We start from the raw sequence: 25,174 nt of genomic DNA, 5'->3' as shown, positions 1-25,174 counted from the left end.
TCCTGAGCAAGCAAAAAAGCTGCTGAATAATACTGAATAGAGCTTATATAGGAATGCCGTGATTGGTGTCGCATTCCTATAGGTAGATGTGATCAGCTGAGAGTCAGCCGATGCAAGCTTGACTCACGTGACCTGCCAGAACTAATGCTTAATATATATGCTTAATTTTGTATTTTTATTCGGTGGCGGTAAAAAAATTGAGAGTTGTGACTTTTTATCTCACAATTATGACATTTTTCCTTGCAATTCTGTGATTTATTTTTTTAGATTTGCAAGACAAACTCAGAATTGATATAAACTCAGAAGCTTGCAGTTCTGAGAAGAAAAGTCTGTATTGTGAGACGTAAACTCGCAATTGCGAGAAAAAAGGCAGAACTGTGACATAAAAGTCGCAATTACATTTTAAAATTTTATTCTGTGGCGGTACCAACAACAACAAAAAATTGAGAGTTGTAAACTCAATTGTAAGAAAAACGTTTGTGAAAGATAAAAAGAGATAAAAAGTCACAATTACCTCTTTTATTTTTTATTCCGTGGTGGGAACAGGCTTCCATAATTAAAGGTGCAATAGGGGATTGTTTTCAGAAACATTTTTTGTTATGCTGGTTGAAAGTCTCTTCACATCCCGATAGCAATCATTAAGTTCTCGTTCTCGCAAAGTACTTAAGTAATCGTTAAGTACTTTGCTTTTCCGAGCTTTTTGATTGACTTTCCTACCTGCCTGTCAACATATGTATTTGCATATTTCTGCGCACCCTGTTCGCACAGATAGGATACGTCATCAGCGCGGTCACGTACGCTATTGCAGACAGAGCGAGAATGGCAGGCAAACATCAACAACCTGATCTTCCTTCCTGGTATTGTAGTACTTTTACTAACTGTACTATAAAGTTTTCTCACCGTTGTCCTAGACTAAAATGTAAGTCTGAGCTGTTTCAACTGAAAGAAACTTGCACTGACTGATCTTAAAATCTATCAGTGCCTTTGTTCTGTCTCAAGATGCACACCAGTAATGTTTTTTTTTCTAAGCATGTTTATAAAAATTGCTTAAATGTCTTAATTGAACTATGATCTAATCCTGGCTTAGTCTAAGCCCCGTCTGTGAAACCGGACCATGATGTATTGTAGTAATGTTGTCTCTGGTATTCTGGTCTGTGTGCGTATATGCTTTCAAGGGGCGTGGTTTTGGACGGCAATTTGCAGGGAAGGTGGGACGTTCGCTTTCAGTGCTATCAGGCTAAAGTTAGCATTTTCCGAGATCTCCTACTGCACCTTTAAGTATATTTAATTTATTCAACAATTAACACACTTACTGTACTTAATTTGACATTAACTGCTTCATTCTGTGCTCTTTCTGTTCAAGACCATCAGAACAATTTCAAGGGCACCAGCATGTGTGTTTTACACAGCTACATTCACACAGCATGAAAAACATCGTTTTGTTAAATAATTAAACATAACAAAACATAATTACATAATGTTAGAGTAATCACTAAAATATCTGACATAAAAAGACAATATTCTTAACACTTAACACTCTAAATAATGCATAAAACAGATTTTTAAAAAGACTATTAACTTTAAGCCAGAACCCAGAGGGCAGCTGATCTAGATGTATAACTGAAATCAAACTCCCACTCGACAGTAACCCAACGCAGTGCCCTCCACCCATTTCATGCTCTGAGTGGATTTCACTAGGCCTCAGTTTTGAGCCGTAACTGAAGAAAACCAGGCAGGCCAAAATAAGGAAGTAGGATTAGGAGTCAGGGCATAAATCGATGCAACATAATGGAAGGCTAGAAAAAAAAAAGGCGGAGAGCTTCAATTTCACAATCTGCTCCTCTGCCTACACACACGCACACACATCTGGCCCCAACGCACTCTTAATCTCACACAGGCCTGCAGCCAGACCTGATTACTCTTCTTTTCAGGAAGGATTCATGCAGAAGGTGAATATCCAGCTTTAGAGAAAAGCTCTGGAGTGTTTACGCTGGGTGCCGCTGTAGATGACCTACCAGTGCGGTCAACAAGCTTAGACACAGAGGCTTAGACTCAGACACTGATACACACACACAACAGCACACATGCACTCTTGAACTTTGTTTTTGCTCTCTTTACTTCACCGTCCTCTCTCAGGGGCATAGGAATCATTGAAACTCTCTAAGTTTGACCACTCTCAACTTTTTGGGAGATAATTGTATACAATGGCTTTACGACCGAATGGCAGTAGCCTGAATGAACACGCAAATGGTGAGTGGTAAATCCGTCTGTGCTCTTTTTAATTGTTTTGCAAAGTAAACATGCTAGATTGACGTCTTTGATCATTGTGCTTAGCATAGTTGTTCTTTAATAATACAGCTAGAACCCACTTGGCTTCAATTATTTAGAACTACTGGGTGAATGTTACACCTAATTAATATTCATGAGACAGGCTGATGAGGTTTTTAATGTGTCTTTCCCAACTTTTTAGATCAGTTCTGCTCTCTCTATTCTCTATAAAACATCAGAAAAATGGTAAAGTGTGTAATTTCTATGCCACTACTGGGACCAAAGAGTATTGCATTTTTTATTTTGGGATACCAATATTGACTTCGGGCCGGAATACTTCTTTAGTCAGCAATATCTATTTTTTAAAAGAGATTAATATTTTTGTTCACAAAATGTGACAGTAACGACATTTATAATGCTGCAAAAAAGATTTCTATTTCAAATAGATGTTCTTCTATTCATCAAAGAATCTGTAATACTGAAAAAACTATTACAGCATAAAAATATTAAGCAGCACAACTATTTCCATCATTCATATTAATAAAATTGTTCTTGAGTATCAAATAGCATATTAGAATGATTTCTGAAGGATCATGTGACACTGAAGTCTGGAGTAATTGCTGCTAAAAATTCAGCTGTCATCACAGGAATAAATTACATTTAATTTACATATTTAAAATATATTAAAATAGAAAACATTAACATTTTAAATTGCAATAATATTTCACAATGTAACTGTTTTTTAAAAATATAATATAATATAATATAATATACTTTAAAGAAATAAAACTATACATGCAATTAAGACAAATTTTAACATGTATTAAGCTATAAAACTAATAGGTAGCCTAAGTCACATAATTTGGTCTCAGAAATGTGAAAATAAATGTTTGAGTTCATATATTTAAATCACATGACATCATATTTAATAAGTAATTTTCGGGGTTTTGATAGCAGACTGCCCAGGTTGTCAATCTGAGAAGCAGGAGCAAAAGTCTCCATTGAATCTCACTGCTTTCTAGGGAACATAATTAAATATTTATGTGATCTTATTTTGTAATTTTTCTTTCCTACACACCAGCCTTCACTAATACGCAGAGTCTCGAGCTGAATATGGAAAGGCAGCACATCTGTCATGTGGAGACCCTCAGTGATCTCTGATGCCAATAACCTTCTGCTCTCTGGAGGGCCGTGGCACTGCTGGGGCAAAACAAGCAGCAATAACCTCTAATGCCTTCCTGTTTCCTCCATATTCCGATCATGCCAGGCTCATTCAGGGCCACTTTGTATGCATCCGTGCCCTGCTAGCAGCACAAACACTCAGTGCCGTCTTCTCCCCGGACAGGCCTGCAGACTTTTACATGTGCTGTATGCATAATGCCCGGCTGGCCGTCTCTCTCCCTTCACTCCTTCATCAAGTGATTGATGTTTTGCTATCACCAGCCTCTGAGAAAGCACTAAGCGAGTCGCTGTTCTCTCTGCTCGGTCTCACCTGAAGCTTTTTTTTCTGTTTTTATTTAAGAATGGAGGGAACAGAACAAGATTTGCTTCTCCCAGTCCAAAGGAAGGGTAAAGCAGCAGGGTGTAAAAATAATGGGTTATGTATGGATTCAGGAATGTGTGTAAATGAGAGAGCAGGGAATGTGACGTCCTCTGCCTCACTGTAACCCTCGCGTTCCCTCGTGCCCCTGAGATGAGGACAGGGAGACTGCAGGACATGTGAATTTGACAAATGGAGCCACTAAGCAGCTTTCCTTCCCTCCGTGTGCGTCTTCAGAGCCCTTGAGAGATACACCAGTGCCTGGGGAGACGGCTGGAGAACACACTCCTGGCTCAGGATTGTGTGTGTGTGTGTGTGAGGGTGTAAAAAAATGAAGGAACGATTTCCTGCTACCAGAGCACAGTATTCATAAACACTCATTAACATAAAGACATTTTTAATATAACTTTTAATCAGTGACACACATAGAACACAGCTACGAGACACTACACTATCACCAGGCAACCAATAACCAATGATAATATTTTTTTATGTTTATATTTATTTTCTATTCGTGAATACCACAGTATTTCAAAATCTCAAGTTTAAATAATATAATATATAATATAATATAAAACATAATAGATTAACACTAGGATATTTCAAAATCTCTCATCAAGTATATAATAATAGTTTAAATAATCTAATAAAATATAGTAAAAAATAAAGGTGAACACAAAACAGAAACTAACTAACTAAATACCAGGATATTTCAAAGTCTTTGTGAAGTTTATAAAATTATAATATAATATAATATAATATAATATAATATAATATATTATAATATAAATTAAGTATTAAATAACACCAGTATAAAGTATCCAGTTATGTATATAATAGTTTAAATAATCTTATATAATCTAATAAAATATATTTAAAAAATAAATCTGAACACAAGACAAAACAGAAACAAACAAATAAGTAAATACCAGTATATTTCATGGTTTAAATAATCTACATTTGAAAGTTTTTATTTGTCAGTAAATGTTGCTTTGGCTATATCTTTAACAGTTACTAAATTTGTGCCCACAGAATGTATTTTCAAATAATTTCATTTGATTTGCATGAGACCAAAAGTGGCGACTTATTTATTTTGTAATCAGTCCATCCATTTTCACCAGGTTGATTCATTCAGGCCTGTTTGCAGACTGGCTCTGAACACAATAAATGTGTGTTATGACACTGACAGAGCAATCAGCCAATCAGAGCGACACAAAGACATTATTGCTGTGATTATTTTTTATCTGATGAACACCTCTGAGAGGATATATGAACAAACACATTAAGGTGTAAAATAAATTATTAGACTTTTTTATCATTTAGGTCCAAAAATAAATAAAAACATTTACTGTATGTTTGTGTTTGCATAAAAACCATTAGCTATTGACTATGTAAAATCTGAATCTGTTCTTTTCTCCTCTGGCCTTCAGTCTAGGTAAGACTGGAACAATCGACTGGTGCAGAAATGGGAGACAAAGCACATAACAACAGCATTTAAAGATTTACACAGACATTTGAGTAATACATTACAGAGCAAAAAATCGTTCTGCAACAATGAGCCACTTGAAACACTGCATGAAACACTGCATGCAACACAAGATTAATCCGCAATGGTGTATTTTTGCGCTCTGTATTGCCTATTGTGCAGTAAACAGTGTGAAGGAGCAGCCAGCTCGGCTTATGGGGTGAAAACTCGATCTGCAAGAAAGAGATTCGCCTCTTTTGCTTCTTTTTTTACACAACGTACAATTCAAATCCTCAGTTATGCTGCTTCATGTATAATCTAGGCATTTTTTAGCAGAAAAAGGCTGTAAATTGTCAGTAAATAGACATTTATGAGCAATTACGCAAAGTATTTTAATTCGGCAGTGTTTTCTTTTTCTTAAGCTTCCATTTGTATTCAATAGAGAACAATCAGCTGAACATGTGCGGCGAATGTATTGTAATCAGTGCTGCAAACAGACTTTTCTTTGTCATTTCATCATTTCTTGTATTCTGGACAAGTGGCAGTTTAAAGTTAAAACTCTTTAATGATTTTTTAAAATGATTTGTTTCTTCCAAACGCACAGCTTTTCACTTCCCAAGACATTCACTGATGGACAGGAGTTGTGTGGATTACTTGTGGATTATTGTGATGTTTTTATCAGCTGTTTGGACTCTCAATCTGACAGCACCCATTCACTGCAGAGGATCCACTGGTGAGCAAATGATTCAAGGCAAAATTTCTAAAGTGCCTGCTCAGCACTTTCTCTTTTCAAATATCACACTTCACAGCAGTAAGCGCACAACCAAGGGATTCAGCGAGCAGCAAGACAGACAGACAGAGTCTAGAGAAAGGGATGAAAAAAAACCAGGAAGAAACAACGATAACATGAGTCAGGCTCTTACATTTCAACTCCAGACGGATGAAATCCGTGTTTCCAAGGTTTTCCAGGAACACGCCATAGGGAGCAGAGGTCTTGAAGTAAAATGAGATATCAGCACTCGTTTCTCCTTGGAAAGTGGAGAAGTGCAGGTACGAGGATGGCGTGTTGAATGACGCTGCATTCCAGTAGCTTCCTGTAAAACAGACCAAAGAACAGGCCGAATGTAAGTTTCAACAGTTCTGCTTCTGAAGTCTGCAGTCAAGGTCCTTTTTATCCAATATCTGAACCTGAACCGCATTAAACCACCATGAAATTCACAAAAGCAAAGCTTTCACTGACACAAAATGACTTATTGCATTGCCTGATTCTGTATTCTGCACTGTGTCCAGTCTTCAGAGGTCTCATGTACTCAAAAAAACATTTGAGAAGTGACCTGTATCATCAAAAAACACTTAGGAGGAAACCACCAAACATGAGGAAAACAACAATTCAATCATACAAGTCAACTCTTGTCACAAATCTGAGTGGAAGTGCACCATCTGTAGGGGAATGGAGAGTGTGTGGTGCCTAAGAGTTATTTCAAAGCCAGCTTGCCAACATCTTCCCTTTCCGATGCTCTTGTGGTTTGACCCCCACCCATCATGTAATACAGCCACTTATCTGAGTGGAAGAGACAAAAATAAAGTGTAATTTCTCTCTAAGATGATGAGTAGTGCGTTTTTCAGGTAAAGGGGGATATTTTGGGGGATAGCTGAGCTGAGGGATAAAGTGAGAGATCAATCAAGCAAGCTTATGTTTAGCTTGAATATCTCCAGAGCTTTGCAGTGGACAGTTATTAGACAATCTGTGGCTGGTTTTAACGTGTGGGTGCATGTGTGGGTGATAACATGCCAGCTCCCGTTCATCATTCTGGTGAAATATCTCCTTGTACAATTAAAAACTAACATTTGCTACACTGCATACTGGCGTATAATTCTTGTTGACAAGTATGCTGTTTTGGATGTTGGCTTTTGCTGGATTTTGCATAAGAAAATGCATTCACCTGCTTCTTTAGAAAGAAATCAGAAATTCATGATTAGGGCTAAAGACCTTCCATAAAGGAAAATTAACAAACTAACTAAAAACTCTGTAAATGTGCTTTTTGTGCAGGTTAAGATGTCACAAAGCTTAATTCTAATTAAAAAAAACTAATTCCAAAAACTACCCAAATAAAATAAAGTAAAAATTTAACTGCAAAAAACAAAAACAAACAAAGAAAAAAACAAATATCCAGTCATATTTATAATGCATTTGGGGTCAAAAGTTTTTTTTTTTTTGAAGAAGAAACGAATACTTCAGCAAGGCTGCATTAAATTGATCAAATGTAACATTCAAGACATCTGTATTGTTACAAACTGCTGTTGTTTTAAGCTTTCTTTTCATCAACGAATCTTTAGAAAATGTATCATGCTTTCCACAAACATTGCTTCTTTTTTTTATATAATAAATAATTACGTACGTGTGGTATGTGTGTGTGTGTGTGCATATATATAAAATTATAAATAAAATTTCTCATATTGTGGTCATATATCACCCCCCCCTTCCCGTCCCGTATTGAACCATGAGAGATCTGGTCACCCTAATATATATATATATATATATATATATGGTGTTTATGATGTTTGTAAACATTTTGCTTTACCGGCATTTTAGCACATTATTTCTGAATGTAGCCTAATAATAAAATGCGAATGTGAGCCTACGTGACTTAGACTATGTTTTTTTTTTCCCTCTCAAAACGCAATTTTAAACGAGTAGCATTTTTTTAACAATGCAGCAAACATTTTAAAATATCTTAAAAAATACTTTAATGTCTTTAAAGCGTTAACAGATTTTTTTCTTATGTTTAGTAGCCTATAATTTGGCCAAAATCTAGAAAAGATGACACTGTATTTGCAGTGGGTAAAGATACCAGATCTCTTCCTGTTTTTTTTTTTGAGTAGATGTTTGTTTTTTTGAGTAAAGAAAATGCTGTACTAATATTATTATTATTAATATTATTATTAGGCTATTATTATTATTATTATTATTATTATTATATGCAAAGAAAATGTTTTAAAAATAACATTATTAACTGGTATTTTTTCTAGGCAAACCGGTTTCGGAACGATAATAATACAGAGGAACGCAGGAACAGAAACTTTAAAATATTGATTCTGCTTGGAGTGAACCGATTGGATTTTTTTTTCCGTTTTCAAGCCCTGGTGCCACTCCTTCTTTAAAGACAACAGATCAAAAAATAAATAAAAATAATAATAACTTGAAGACAATAGGTAACTATAACCAGCAAAACCAGGTTTAGCAGAAAGACCATGCTGGCCCACTAGCTAAACCAGTTTCAAACTAGCTTGGAAGTTCAGCAGGGATCGTTTATAGGCACTTTTGTCCCATATTCAACAATGTCGTAATAAATAAATGGCAGAATGTCTGACTGAAATATTTTTGTGCTCAGCTACTGGCTAAATGCTAAACCACAAACACAGAGTGACAGACACAAACACATTGTCATTAATAATGACTGAGATCAGATTTATCCCTAGACATTTACTGTGACTCATGTGCTTTAAATCAGAAAGCTAAATAACGTCAGCGCTCTCTGCTCTAATGTCGTGCATAAAACACAACTGTATGGAAAGGAGGAGAGCAGAAGACAGAGAATAAAAGATGTAAGGAGGGAATAAACAGAATGTGATGGAGAGGAACATTGCGACAACGGACCGGAGAGATATTAGAGGATGATGTCATCTCAAGACAGATGGAAACAAAGAGAAACAGAAAAAGAGACTACACTGTAAAAAAAAAGTTTTTTGAAGTTGAAATACTATTTCAGCTTTACTTTTAATTCAAGGTATTGCTTGCCATTTCAATGGGTCAAAGTTTAGCTGGTTAGCATCAAAAGGAACTATAACATTGCAAAAAAGCATATTTCTCCATTGATAGCCGTGCAAAAGTAACCATGCATTCATATAAATCAGAAGTTTTTAACTATATTACTGTATATATGCTTAAAGGGGTCATATGATGCGATTTCAATTTTTCCTTTCTCTTTGGAGTGTTATAAGCTCTTGGTGCATAAAGAAGATCTGTAAAGTTGCAAAGACTAAAGTCTCAAATCCAAAGAGATATTCTTTATAAAAGTTAAGAGTCAGCCACGCCTACCTAAAACGGCTCGTTCTAACACGCCCCCACATGTCTACGTCGCTATGTGGGAAGATTTGCATAACTCCGCCCAAATGTTCACGCAAAGAAAGAAGGCGTAACTTTTATTCTCGCTGTAGTTTTGTTGTTGCCGCTGCCATGTCGTAAAGACGCTGTGTGCTTCGTTGTGAAAGCGAAACTACTTTGTTTGGTCTTCCAAAAGAGGACGATATCTGCTTCGTCATGCCTGGAGCTGATCCGTGCTGGTTGCTGAGGAAATACTACAACTTTGCGCTTTGTAACGCCAGATCGGCTTTCACCGTGGACTAAGCGGATTCCAGCCCGGGGTCGTCACATGTCCTTCCAGACGCTCCTTCGTCGAAATCGCCGGCTGTGCCGTTCTCAAGCCCACCCACCTCTGCTTACTCTAACCCTCCGGCCATTCCTCACGCTAGCCGCGATGCAACGCAATGTGTAAAAAGACAGTATAAGTCATTATAATCCATAATTATGTCCCCACTGGATGCAACGAATGCCTCGTTTATAATGGGTTTTCATGTTTTTGAATCATCGCTCCGGCCTGACAGGGCATCATCACAATATGGTGAGGGGCGTAACATTTCCGTCACGCGCTTGAGGTATTTGGCCAATCACAACGCACTGGATAGCTGGCCAATCACAGCACACCTCGCTTTTTCAGACCGATGAGCTTTATAAAAATCGACGCGTTTCAGAAAGGCGGGGCATAGAGGAGAAACAATAATGTACAGTATGTTGAAAATAATGTGTTTTTTGAACCTTAAACCGCATAAACACATTTCATTACACCAAATACACAAAATAATGTTATTTTTAGCAGCATCATATGACCCCTTTAAATAAATTTATATTTAATCATTTACCAGATGCTTTTATTCAAAAGCAACTTATAAATGAGGGTAATAGAAGCAATCAAAAAAACTAAATAGTAACAATATATGTGTCGTGACAAGTCCCGGTTAGTCTGAAGAGAAGAAATTGTTGAATAAAGTCATTATTTTTGTTTTCTCTGCGCACAAAAAAACTGATGTCACATGGACTATTTTAAAGATGTCCTTACTACCTTTCTGGGCCTTGAATGTTGTAGTTCTCTTGATGTCTATGCAGGGCCAGAAAACCCTCAGATTTCGTCAAAAATATCTTAATTTGTGTTTCGAAGTTGAACAAAGCTCATTGATTTCGAACGACATGAGGGTAAGAAATTAATTACAGAATTTTCATTTTTGGAGGAACTATCTCTTTAAGTAAAAGGATAGGAACCACTGTCAGATATAGTGAGTGATTCATTTGGACTTTTTCAGCATGTCTTCGACTGATTCATTAAAAGAACTGGCTCATAATGATTTATTGTGAATAGTTCTGCACTGCTCAAGCCACAAGTTAGTCCTTGCATGCATCCAGTAAAGACAATGCAATAAAAAGACTGTCTTTATATCCATATCACACAACTTCAGACTGCAAGTAGTTACATTTTTGCAGATTCAGCATCACTGCAGTATAAAGCTACTGGTGTGTACCTGCAAAAATTGTTCACTCCATCAGCACTGAATGCCAGGGAAGTCAAGGTCCTGCTCCTTTTCTTTCTCACAGCCACCTAGATCCCATAATTCTCTTTCTATACAAACAAAAAAACTTACTAAACTTCACCCAATGCTTATTTGTCCCTGTACTCACTTGTTCTGCGAATAATTGACCAATGTGTTTCTGTGGCGACTGGAGTAGGAGGAGAAGCGGAGACGTTCACGCGCCCATAAGGGAGGTCTGGGCTTATCACAGCAGCACAGGAACAGCTCTTTTATTCAAGCTTGCTGAATGCAAGACTCTCAGTCTGTCCTTAAAGCTCCGTCCATTAACACCCAATGTTCCAGAGCATACTCATTTAATTATTCGCCGATTTGCAGAATTTTCAATGGGAGCTGGTGTTTTTTGGAACGACGTGGGCCCTTTTTAAATCAGTCTAATAAGGCAGTAGATGTGGCTGATTAAATATTGCTCTCGCCAGGCAGCAAAAGGCAGTGAAACAATTCACAGTTCACTCTGTAGATAAGCCTCGCTGTACTTCCTCAGTGAAGGATTACAATCTTGTGTTTGAAATGGAATGTTACACAGATTGTTTCAAAGCATCTCAATTTCACGCGTGTCACTTCTGGTTAGGATTGTTGTTTTTTTTTCGGTTAGGAGTTTTGAGTGATGTCCAGATGTGATTTTTTAACCGATTCAATAAGATTTGGAGTGTTCTTGATCTGTGACAAAAGTGAATGAATGTTTGGACGTTCTTTGAGCATTTCGCTTTAACAGAGTCAAGGACAACGACAGCTGAGGTGTTCGGCTGTGAAGCACTTCAAACAGATTTACATTGATGCATAATGTTGGTAAGGGATGGTGTAGACATGCAAAGTATATTTCAGATGACAAATGCATGCTGATTATTAATTCGCTGACTGAGCGTTACTGTTTGCCAATGTTTCATTCAGCTACAGTAGCATGTTCCCTATGCCAAAGAGCGAAACTTGTAAAGTTGGAGATAACAGCAGTTCTTTTGGACAGCACAGAGGAAAACTGTTCCTTTGAGGAACCAACATGAGTCAACGCTTTAGAGCAGATTTGCCTTTAAATGGGGATGTGATAGCAGACGTGGATATAAAACTAGAGGCAATTCCAGGGCCAGAGCCAAATCCACAGATGTTGCTGGTAATGTCGGTTTCTTACATGTACAGTCAATAGTTTTTACATTCATAAACAAAAAGCCTAATAATAAACTAAAACAAATAAAAATAACAAACAAACTGGCTTTGGTGAGTGAATAAAACTGCAGTTGGCCGCTGACTTTATTACAAGGTCCCAACAGTAGATCTTTTGACCAATGAATTTCCTTGATTTTTTTTCATAACTTTTCAGTCATATGTTTATTGATACTTGACATGTATATCGATATAAGAATTATTAAAAATAATTTTATTGAGAAAGCAAAGAGCAAAAAGCAATTTCTAACTATTAAATAATTTATTTAAAAAGATGATCTATTTATATATCAATATACCTATGATATGATATCCCTAAAATAAATTGTATTCCAAAATAACAATATCCATGCTTTTTCCATAACAACTTAATACTTTTACTCAGCAAATGATGCTTTGAAGTGATAGTAAAGACTTTTAAAAATGTTACAAAAAATTATATTTAAAATAAATTCTATTCTTTTCTGTTCACAAAAAAGGTTTCCACGGAAATATTTAGCAGCACAACTGTTTTTAACATTGATAATAATAAGTAATATTTTATTTTTGATATGAGTATCAAATCAGCATATTAGAATGATTTGTGAATGTAATGGCTGCTGAAAATTTTGCTTTGCTAAAATATTTTCAATTGTAATAATATTTCCAATTTCATTTTTGTTACTGTATCTAATAAATGTAGCTGGGTGAGCATAAGAGACTTCTTTCAAAAACATCTTATTGACCCCAAACTTTTGAATGGTAGTGTATAATTTTGTGAAACATGCAAACAATAGCAGCTTTCTAGAGGATTTCACAGCTTGGAAGTGTGTTTTGAAGCAAACTATCTGCTACAACTTGACAGATGCAACAACTTAAAATAAAAAATGAGAGAATAAAATCACTTCAATAGCTTCAAGTGGTGGAGCATAGTGCAGCGTTATCAGGCCTCCTACAAACAGACTGACAGCAATTCTGAAGCAGCTGCATCCTTTATAGTAAAGCACAGATCTTTTCTAAGCAATATCACAACGGTGTTGAGTGTTATTTACCACATAGAGTGTTATTTATGCTGTGCTAAAGTACTATAAAATTCTGCAACTGGAGTGTTTTGCAAAAGCTTACATCAGGCGAAGGCCCAACATATCTTACACTCCAAAAAGCAGCATTTTTACAGTGAAGTGTAGTGATAACAGCATCTTGTTTTTCTCTTAGGCAGGAACAGGGAGTGTTTGTCAGCACTGAGGGGAAGATGGATGATACAACATACAGTAAACAACCTGCAACCTTCAGCCAGGAAGGTGGAAGTTGCAAAAGCGTTCACCATGCAACATGACCGTGACCCATGAACAGCTGAAGGACCGCAGGAGGGTGAATGGCCGTGACAGACCTAGAAATAAAGTTTTCACCACTTTGATTCAAGTTTTACTATTCTTCATTTAGTAATTCATATCCAAAGCACCTTTATGGTTATGGGGCTTATAAATTGCGCTGTAAAATGATTTTTCTAAGATTATCAAAGTACGTTTGGCAAGAAAATACTATGTCAGTCTTTTTATTTTAAACTTTGACATTAAACTCAATGTGTAATTTGCCAGAGGTTCAGCAGTTTGTATCTCAGCTTTAGCACCTTTAGCTTAAATGAAGAGTTAAATTCCAAATTAAATTTGCTGAAAAATTGCTCACCCTCAGGCCACCCAAGATGTAGATGAGCTGTTCCGTTGGGAAATGTATCATTTTTGTTGTCCTCTCACATCAAAATGTGATGTGATGTGATGTTTTTATCAGCTGTTCGGATTCTGACGGCACCCATTCACTGCAGAGGATCCATTGGTGAGCAAGTGATGTAATGCTTAATTTCTCCAAACCTGTTTGGATGATGAAACAAACTCATCTACATCTTGGATGGCTTGAGGCTGAGTAAATTTTCAGCTAATTTTAATTTTTGGGTGAGCTATTCTTTTAAGCAGCTTACTGGTTGAAAGAAAAAAAAAATATTAGTAAGTGTATCTCCCACTTAAAGTACTTATTTGTTTTCCAAAGGATTCTTCTGGGTTTTCACTCTAAGAAACGAAGGTATGAAGCAAGTGGACCTCAGTGCTGTTCAATTGGGGTGATAAAAGCAAACATGTGACAGACAGCTCATTTATCAGCAGCACAGATGCTGTTTACCTTATACAGACCCCAGGAGTGTGACGGCTCTGAAATGTGTTAACAGCCACAGGGCTCTACGCTTATTTTTCTTTTTAGGAGCGCTTGTCACTGATTTTATCACTGAATCATTCATTCAATTGATTAATTCGAACAGCTGAATCATTCAGGAATGAAGCAAGTGACAGTATTTATGAATGGGTAATCATGAATCACTGACTCACTAGATTCGTTTAAATACGCAGTTCATTCATAAACGAGACACCGCTGGGTTTGAATGGAGATGCGCAGCGGCTGAGCTGTGACTTTGTTTTCAAGCTATTTTCGACGACGAAATAGAGCAAAATCAGACCATAGTGTTATAGTCAGACAATGTAAGTCACTTAATATTAACTTCTTGTCTATTTAACTGTTGTATTAAATCAGTATCACATTTACAAACTCCCTTAAAAATCATTAAAAGCTGTCACTCATCTTAGCTCATCGCGAGCTCACATTTATAATCAACGAAGCTCTCTACACTGCGCAATGAATCTCTTATTTACACCCTGTCTACACTTTGCTTATAAAAGGATTCATGAGATATGTCTATGATACATTACTCAACGCTGCAAAAACACGTAGAAACCTTTGAAGTATGATGAAGATCTGGTCAGTCGCACTGGTGCTCCTAAATATGTTTTCATAGTCGCACGCAGTAGTTTTCAGTCGCAAATGCGACTGAAATGGTCGCACTGTAGAGCCCTGAGCCACCAAATGAGGGAAATAAGGGGGTCCAAATATGTACAGCCCAAATAAAGTCACAGGAAAGTCAGATGGGCTGATCCTCTGTTCAAGAAGGGTTCAGAAAAATCAGCGACATTTACTGTTTTTACCAGATTTTTTAAAATAGTGCGTTTCACATTTACTTTTTTTTGTAATGTTGAAAAGCATTATTGTTAAAGTCTTACTGCTTTTACAATATTTGTTTTAAATAGCGTGATTTCATAAATACTTTTTTGTATTTTGAAAAGCATTAATGTTAAAGGTTAACTGTTTTAAGTTTGATTTTTGGTGAATTGTACTGAATCCAATAACAATCATAGTAGGGCTGCACAATTAATCGAATTTCTAATCGCAATTACAATTGCCACAATTACATAATCGTTAAAAGTCCACTTATGTTATTCTGTGTGCTTAAGATGCGTTTTTTTAAGGGTTTATCTTAAGGGTTTTTCCAATTATTTTAATTTTAGTTTTAGTATAAACACTAACTGCGGTTACTGAAACCACGCCTTCTTTCTTTGCGTGAACATTTGGGCGGCATTACGCAAATATTTCCACATAGTGAGGTAGATATGTGGGGGCGTGTTAGAACGAGCCGTTTTAGGGGGGCGTGGCAGAGTCTTAACTTTGATAAAGAATATCTTTTTGGTTTTGAGACTTTAGTCTTCAGGGATCTTATCTATGCACAATCAGCTTGTAACACTCCAAAGAGAAAGGAAAACTTGAAATCGCATCATATGACCCCTTTAAAGAAGAAACCAATCCGATGTATAGTTGACATTTGAGGCTTAATACAATAGAAAAGCACTAAAAGTTTTTCAGTTAGAGTGTTTTCAGCTTGTTTATTTTCATATAAAAATACAGCATGCAGGTGCATCAAACAATGGTATAAACATCATTCAATGTAAATTGTGATAATTGTAATTAATAATCGCAATTACAATTTCAAGGGAATAATCGACAATTATGATCTCTGTCATAATCGTGCAGCCCTAAATCATATCCAGATTTTCAAATCATCTGCATGAATTTATTTCTTCTGTGGAACGTAAAAGAAGATATTTCGATTTGATTTATTTTAAATTTTTTAATTAATTAATTAATTAATTTACTTGTCATCAGTACAACGCAAGTTAATGCACTGGAACACCTTTTTTGACATTAAAAAAAAAAAAAATCTTCTTTTGCATTCTGGAGAAGAAAGAAATAATCTTTTTTAATTCGATTTTGTATCTGATACTTTCAAAGTTGTCTGAATGTCTATCTATGTGTTAAGGTTATTGCACCACATCATCATCAGTGGCATTCATGCATCTGCAACACAATTACATTTCCATCTTATCGAACAAGACATTTGAACTGCAGCTGTGATGAGCGTTCACTTGACTCTGTGTTTCCATTTTCGCTTCTGCATCTGAGCGTGAGCACTCATGACAGTAAAGCCAAACGCTCAGCACGGGGTAAAGCAAAACACACACCAGTGTTTGATTCAACCCGCTTTCATAATTGCAGCCGTGTTGATGCCACAGTGGTGAGTGGGCACATATTAGACCACTCCTGTGCCGGCTGGATGATCACAAGCTCTCTCAGGTCTCTATTAAACAGTAGGCTCCATTGAGACCAAACACAAAGGCCAGTCTTCGTCACACACGCTTTATATCTGACATTTACTGAGCACTTGCTCTTTCTTTAAAGCCACCTTCCTCACTTTCTGTCTCCCTGTCTTAGTACAGGCAAATGGAGTAGACAGCCCTACTATAGTATACCAGCCGCATGAGCCACACCTGTAAACAACAGCAAAGCAGTGATGCGTCCAGACTTTTTCTAAATTTTACAATGGCACATATGAGAGGCAGTCTCACAGTAGCAAGAAGCATAAATGTTTTAAATGTAATGTAAAAGATGTTAATACCTTGATACATTGATAATAAAAATAAATGTTTTTTTGAGCACCAGATCAGCATATTAGAATAATTTTTGAAGTGACACAGATTATTATTATTATTATTATTACTGTTAGGGAATTTCTATAGTTGATCATCATATCATTTAACAATTATTATTATTATTATTATTGCTGTTCGGGAATTTCTATAGTTAGATTTCATTTAAATTAACAATTATTACTATTATTATTATTATGATTATTATTATTATTATTACTGTTAGGGAATTTCTATAGTTGAATGTCATTTAAATTAATTATTATTGTTATTATTATTATTATTATTATTACTGTTCGGGAATTTCTATAGTTGAATATCATTTAAAATTAACAATGATGATGATTATTATTATTATTACTATTAATAAATAAATAAATTATAATAATAATAATACTATTAATAAATAATAAAAATATTGTATTTGCATATATTGTGTAAACAGAATTTTGTTTTTAAATCACATTTGAGATATATTTAAGAAATGTGAGTATTGGTATTTTCTTCTGAAAATAAATTTTCACTCTACTATACAATATTTTACTGTGTTTATATATGATCAATTTAGTTTGTTTATTAAATTGCATTAAATTACCATTCATTACTTTCTTCTTCTTCTTTTTTTAATAATAAATAATACTTGTAATAATATATTTTTTAAATAATCTAAAAACGTATTTAATGGATCAGCAGAGGCTCATGCGGCCATGCAAATCAACAAAATTGCGACCCAACTTTCATTTCTTTACACTGCTACTCGCTCCAGTTTAAACCAAAGAAGCTAAATCAAGCAAGTTCCACCACTGACTTGGGAGACGGCCAATCACAGTTTACGGTGTATGGAGTTTTGGACACGTCCCTGTTGCAGAGAAAGAAAAACTCAATATATCAACTCCACACCTGAAGCCATCAACACAACACTGCATTTACAGGAACTGAACATTATACTCAGGAAGGGACAAACACTGGATTTCCATGTAGAATAAATGCTCAGACCTTACAGATGTTCCAATCTCAGGTCATATCCTGGCGGTCAGGAGGCATTAGAACCAGTTGTACTGAATTACATGGTGCTGGTGCTCTGACATTTGACTGACAGATCAGTAAGCAGGCCTGTTATTGACTCTGGGTGCTGTCAGTCTCCATGATATTCCTGTGTTGAGACCATAGTTTTTTCTAGTTTGTTCACAATATCAAATGCCTAGGCCTTTAACTCAAAAAGAGACTAAATCTAAGCTTCTGACTGTGGCCTGCATTGGCATCAACATTATGCGAACATATTTCACACCAACAACAGCTTAAGATACACACACTTTCAGGGTCCAAAATTAACACTTACAGTACAGTAGCACCAAGTGCCAAAAACTGGCTTTGGTGAGTGAATAAAACCACAACTGACCCTGAATTTGTTACAAGTTCCCTAGTAGCTCTTTTGACCAATGACTTTTTCAGTCATATTTCCAGAAAGAAATATTTATGACAGGTAAAAATGATATGGCTAAAAGTTTATTTTGGACTCTGCAAACTATTATGTCTCCTCGTTATAATTTTCAACCAGGGGAAGAGGGGAAAGAAAAGATGTACCATCTTTAACAGCTATCAAAAAATGGTAAAACAACCGGAGGCTATATAGTGTCTGGTTTATAATGCCACCAACAAGACAGGCAGCGGCACAAGGCTTTGGTCTGTCAGCTGGTACTGCTGCACTGTAAATGCAGCAAAATCTGAAGTCTTTCCCATCAAAGCAAGCTCTCCACGGTGAACCCAAATCACAGCTTCACCCTGAGGACTGACCCAGCAGTGAAGTGAGCGAAGGGAAGAATGTGTTTTGCAGGTGTGAATGGTGCCATGTGTTTCTGTGAAGAGGTTTTCAACAGCATCCAATGATGCCCTTTTGACAGGATCCTGGGACGTGTGAGGTCATTTTGGTCTAGAAAAAATACTCTTTCCTTTTTTTCCAACCCAGCAGGTGAGGTGCTAGAGAGAGTTCTCACACAGACAGAAAGTTAGAATGTGAAGATTTGTGCAAGCTAAAACATGCCTGTTCCTGATATTTTTTCCTGATATTTGTTCTTACACACTAAATTGACCTAAAACTGACCATAGAACATAGCTGGACAAGTCTGGAGGGTTTGTGAAATCATAAATGTCATATTTTGATTATAAATTAATCACGTCTGACTGAGCTGCATGAAAATCACGATTTGAAACACTTTAAAGCTCTTATAAGAATCTCAGAAGCAGAACGTATACAACGTTCAAATCCAGCTAAACCCCAGAATTAATTTTGCTGCTCATCTATTATTTGACAAGATATGTGGTGCCAGTCCACCAGATGGCACCTTTACAATAGACGGCTGGATCAGAGGTCATTAAAAAGTGTTTACCCATGGCACGGTGATGAATTGAGCAGAACAGTGTCAGATTTTTCCACTCGTCTCATTAACTATGATAGTTAACCTTTGTTTGGGTCTAGGGCAGGCGGACAGCAACCAGTTGTAATCTAAATTACACCGTGAGCTCATTAATGTGAATAAAAATTGTTTGTACACAACCGCAAAAAAATGTTGTTTTGCGGTTTGATTGGCAAACTTTGGCAGTGCTATAAACAAGCCCAAAGAACAGAAGTATTTTCTTTTATTGTCTATTTTCTAAAGAGGATATGAACCCCTGCTGATTACACCTTATGAATGAGATGAACTTTTTCTCATAAATTGCGAAGCTGTCATTTGTTATCACAAACGATGATGTCAAATGTCAGGTGTACTTCTGAGTTGTTAGCAAGCACCTACTGAAACTTTTCTGTGTCAACAGCTCTGAAGAGATGCTTTAAAATTGTATGGCACAGATGAGTTCTTTTCATCTAGCAGGGAACATTCACAGTCTGCAAACCAGGCCTATAATGGAAATCATTCGTCATTCTAAATGCAAAATAAATAGGATGATTGAAAAAAAAAATGGAAGGATTAAGGAAAGTAAATATCACATTAATTTTAAAAGCAGGACTGCTGATCTGAGTCATAATTAGTCTAATGGTAACAAAATAAATAGAGGAGATGGGACCGGTTGTCAGAATGCATCTCAGTAATTTATTATTTTATAGATATATATATCATATATGTACTGAAGGAGAGACAGTACTTCTTAAGGTCTGGGTCACATTTTTTTTGTCTTTCATATCTAGTACAGTTTTTTAATGGAATTACAGTTGGCCAGAAAATAGTTAGATATTTTTCCATGTTACTATTTACATGTTAGCTCTTTCAGGAATTATTTTGTATTTCATAATAGTTTTTCACTTTAAATTTTGTTGAAAAGCCTATAAAATGCCAATAACATTTTTTTAAAAGTCTCATATGCTGTCAGCATCAAGGCTGCATTTATTTGGTCAAAAATTCAGATTTACATCACAGGAATAGCATTTTAAAATATATTAAAATAGAAAACAGTTATTTTAAATTGTATTAATATTTCACAATAATATTTTTTGGAGGAAACCATGATAGATTCTGGATTATTTGATGAATAGAAAGTTCAAAAGAGCAGCATTTATTTGAAATAATAACAATGTAAAAATCTTTACTGTCACTTTTAATCAATTTAATGCATCTTTGCTGAAAAGTATTATTTCTTAAAATAGAATAAAATAAAATAAAATAAAATATATTATATATAATATATATAAGTATTTTTTGCTGGACATTAGTGGTGGAAATATGAAAGAGAACCTAAAAAAGAACCTGCCTTTTGAAAATAAACTTATCTGAGAAATATTCACTGGAGTAAAATGTGACAACTAACCCGTTTCTTTTGCCTACTGTACAAAACCTGCAAACAACAGTCTTCATTGTAATATTAAGTAAAGGCAATTCAGGCTGATGCACAGTAAAGACATGCTCACCTGCTACTTGCAGATTTCATTTGCGTATACTTCCTGATAATGACACAAACAGCAGGTTTCCTTTTAGCTGGAGACAAAAGGACCTTTTATTATACATGCAATTCACTTTCAGTGTCTAATAGACCTGAGGCTCAGGGTGATATTAATAGATTTCATAAGCATTGTAAAAGTGACATCACCTCAGAAAAGACTGAATGCAGAGGTGAAATGCTACTTCCTGACTTCAACTGACCTAATGCAATCAGGTGAGGATACTTTCTGGCAATTTGGGCATACGACACACATCACATCCAGAATTAGTCCTTCATTAGTCTCCAGGTGTAAGCCAATCACGAACACATGAGAAACGGCACAGAGAGCATCACCATGGCTCAGTGAATCAGTAACTAAGCAACACTGAACATCCTCATCGCTGATGATAATTTACTGGTCGATCTAGTTGGAATCAATGCTATTTTTGATTAATCGTATACCTGCAGCTCTCCTGTTTGCATCATCTCTGGTTAAATACTAAGCTAGCAATGTGAGAGTTTGTGACTTCAGCTTATTTCATGGTATTTTGGGCTCCGGGAGCTGGGAATTGAGGGGACATAACAGTTCAAATGATTTTTTCCCCGGTAAGTATTTCTATTTCATAATTAAGCCATTTTCTATAACTGCACCCAGACAATATGTCGAAAAATGTCAGGGATCTTAACTGTATGCTTGCAGGATATTACAGGACATTTTGGAAAGATAAACTGAGTCAAACTCAAGTTATTCAGAGCATCATTTCATAATTTTTATCATTTTTAAATTGAATGACAAACTACTCATAGACTACGGCCCCAGCTGCACGATGTTAAACTCTAATTTTAAACTGTGACCATGCAAATATCATCCAATTTGGCCACAGTTGGAGCGTGACCAAAGTATAGGATTCCAGTCTGACCCCAAATTTAGGTTTTAACTGCAGCTAATACAATATTTTTTGCAATGAAGATGGAACTTCCTATCAGCGATGTCGTTCACTTAGCCATGAAACGTCTTGTAGTTATTCATGAGTCCCATAATTCCATTCTGAACATAAGTCTTATCAATCAAACAGGAAAACTACTCAGATGTAAAATGTCTAATGCATCGTAATGAGACGTATGCAATATTTTTCACATATCACGGAATTGCCGTCACATTGCACGTGGCACACTAATTTATCATTTCTAGCAACTGCTTCGTTAGGTGGGGGTATCATATTCCTTTAATACTGACAGGTTATCTATCTCGATTAATTTGCAAAGCAGCCAGTGGTCTGAAGTCACAGCACATCATAGCCAGGCAAGATGCATCATTAAATCATCATTTTGTTTGTTATCTTTATTCCTTCTCTCGGATATTAATGAGTATTAATTATGCAACCTGTCTGAAGATGATGGCGTATGTCCTACGCCGTGGCACAGCAATGGAGATTAATTGATTTGAGTAAATGAGAAACCCATCTTCCTTTTTTTTGTGTTGAAGTTTTGAGGGCACTAAACTACTAACTAAACTACTCACTGAATCCAAGGCTTCTCTTGAGCATCTAAGCAAGTACAAAAACGACTGGACACATTTCTAATCACAACAGTAGAACTCTTTTATTAATCTTGATTAGATTATTTATACATGGAAAAAATTATGATTTATTTTTCAAAACATTACATTTTCCAAACTAACATTATATTTTTATGTGAACAGTCCGATATGCCAATTTCCAGCTTAGTTCGATGGCGTCAGTTTGTAGCCAATTCTGTTTGTCACTGGTTGTGCAGAAATTAAACACTTTGCCATTAAATGCCAGCTGCTTCTACTGAAGTGCATCTCTCTGTGAGAATACAAATTACTCCCACTACAAATTAACCAACTATGCCAACAACCACTGCAAAGAAAGCATAATATAATATATGCACACCTAAAAGGACACACCAGATACTGCTAAAACAGCAATAAAACTAGCCACTAACAAGTCATTCAGATTATTAACCTCTTCACTGTCAGAAAAAAAGCCTCTTATTGTCATCAACACTGCATTTATTTGGTCAAAAAATACAGTAAAAACAGTAATTAGGGGCCAAGCACCGAAGGTGCTTAGGCACCTACTGTATACATTTTCTTCTTCTTCCGCTCTGGAAGTCTACAGCAGTCCATAGAGCCGCTTGCGGGAAAGTTATGAAATTTGGTACACAGATAGAAGACAGTCTCAATTTTAACCATAGCAAATTTGGAGTCGTTAACTCTCTAGTGCCACCAATAGGCCAAATCTGCACTCATATTTCTGCTAATAACTTTTGAAGTGTAAGGTCTGGAAGCAAAATTTATTAGATGGTTTGTCTTATTTTCACAAAAGACAATGCTGGCAAAAAGTTATCAAGAGATTCCTGATAGACCAAACCATTCTCATAAAGTGCGTTAATGAATTTGACAAAATTCGCACAAAAATAGACATTTTTTTCGCAACCCTCTAGAGGATTCTGACCACACTTGGAGCGTGTTATACCAAGCTTGACCTGAGGGCACATGAGTAGTTTCGGCACAGTGCCACCTGGTCAAAGGATATAAAAAAGTTAATATTTGTATGTAGGGATTTCATGAACAGGACACTTTTAATTTGGATTTTCAATATGTATTATTATTTATTTTCTTTCTTTTTTTTTTTACACAACCTCTCACGCGATTTAACATACGTTAGCCAGTTGACACGATTGACGTGAAGTTCGTTAGTATCAATCGTCATGGCAGAGTCAGGGAAGCGTACAGCTAAGCGTAAATACGAAGATGAGCACAGAACATTTTTATCTGAATGGGAGGATTTATATTTTTTTGTTGAAAGAAATGGAAAGCCATTCTGCTTGATATGCCAGACTTCGTTGTCGCATTTTAAGGCTTCAAATCTTGAGCGCCATTTCACCTCACTCCATTATACCGTAGCCCGGGAATTTCCCAAAGGCAGTGAACTTCACAAGCACACGGTAAAGACACTGAAATGTCAGTCAGAAAAGCAAACTCAGCTTTTCCGAAAATTTACCAAGCATTCAGAGAAGGTCACATTAGCGTCATATCAGCTAGCATGGAACATTGCTCGTGCAAAAAAGCCATACCTTGAAGGGGAATTTGTTAAAAAGTGCCTCAGTGATGCTGTTGCTATTTAATCAGGTGAACTTCGGATTTTCAGATCCGAGTCCTATCAAAACCTGAATGAATTAATAATAATTAATTCCCTAACAAATTGAAGTAATGAAGTCATTACATGTATAATTTCTGAACAGTTTGACCATAAGACTGATCTTGTTAGATTTCGGAGTGTCATACCGAATCAAACAATGCCCAATTTTCCTATGTCAGCCATTATGAGCATGGACCATTCCGAATTTTGTAGTAAAATTTTTGCATTTTTGGATTGAAAATGCTGTATATTACAAACATAAAGCGTAGCGTTAGTTCTGGAAGGTCACGTTAGTCAAGCTCTCATCAGCTGACTCTCAGCTGATCCCCATCTACCTATAGGAATACAACAATTATCTAAGCATTCATATATAAGGTCCCTCAGTATTATCAGCAGTTTTTGCATTGCTCAATAGCTAATTACCCTCCTCCATCCCCAGCTCCTCCTCTGTCAGTCAGGATTCAGCCTTCTGAGGCTACGTCCACATGAAGCCAGAGCTTTCCCTATCCGATCTTTTTTTTCCCCTCGTCTCAAGAAATATCTGCATCCACACGAAACCACAAAACCGAATCAAAACGATGTAGTATACATGCCAGACCAGTATGTGGTGCTGTAATTCTGCTACAGAGATACACTAAAAACGGAGAAGAAGACTTAGACAATGCGCATAAACCTTGCGGGCGGTATACAAACGAACATGGAACAATACATTTATTAATCTGTGTTAATATTAGTTAATAAAAAGACTATCGTTCAGTGTTTGTTCATGTTTATTTTGCTGTTACGTGACGTAGCGGTGTCTGACTAGGGGCAAGACGTGGGCTGATGACGTCATCGTTTCAGAAAATATACGGATTCGCTGTCCACACGAAAACGCAAGGGCGGCGTTTTCAGATTTATCCACTCTGGGACCTGGTTTAAAAAAATATCGGTTTCACTCTACCAAAATGCCGGATCCGTGTGGACGAAACGCCTATACGATACAAAATGTATGCGTATACAGCTAATCGCGTCTCCGTGTGGACGGGCCCTGATTCTCCTTTGAATCAGACTAATTCCAGTTTACTTTATTTAGCTATCCTCACTTACATAAATTAACTATAGTGTCCTGCACCCACTAGTAAAC

The 25,174-nt window shown here is 36.2% G+C and overlaps 1 protein-coding gene across 1 annotated transcript in view; it reads right to left on the bottom strand.

Moving 5' to 3' along the window:
- Window positions 1-25,174, bottom strand: part of LOC107686721 (contactin-associated protein-like 2) — a 401,917-nt gene that overhangs the window by 56,525 nt on the left and 320,218 nt on the right. The window contains exon 17 of the mRNA XM_016483827.1: window positions 6,197-6,367. Within this exon, the coding sequence (XP_016339313.1) occupies window positions 6,197-6,367 (171 nt within the window). The remainder of the gene's footprint in view (window positions 1-6,196; window positions 6,368-25,174) is intronic.

Source organism: Sinocyclocheilus anshuiensis, unplaced genomic scaffold (genome assembly GCF_001515605.1).
Source record: "Sinocyclocheilus anshuiensis isolate Anshui unplaced genomic scaffold, SAMN03320099.WGS_v1.1 scaffold990, whole genome shotgun sequence".
In the NCBI taxonomy this organism is placed as follows: Eukaryota; Metazoa; Chordata; class Actinopteri; order Cypriniformes; family Cyprinidae; genus Sinocyclocheilus; species Sinocyclocheilus anshuiensis.
The sequence above is the reverse complement of the archived record's forward strand: the minus strand, read 5'-3'. Positions and strand labels throughout refer to the sequence as shown.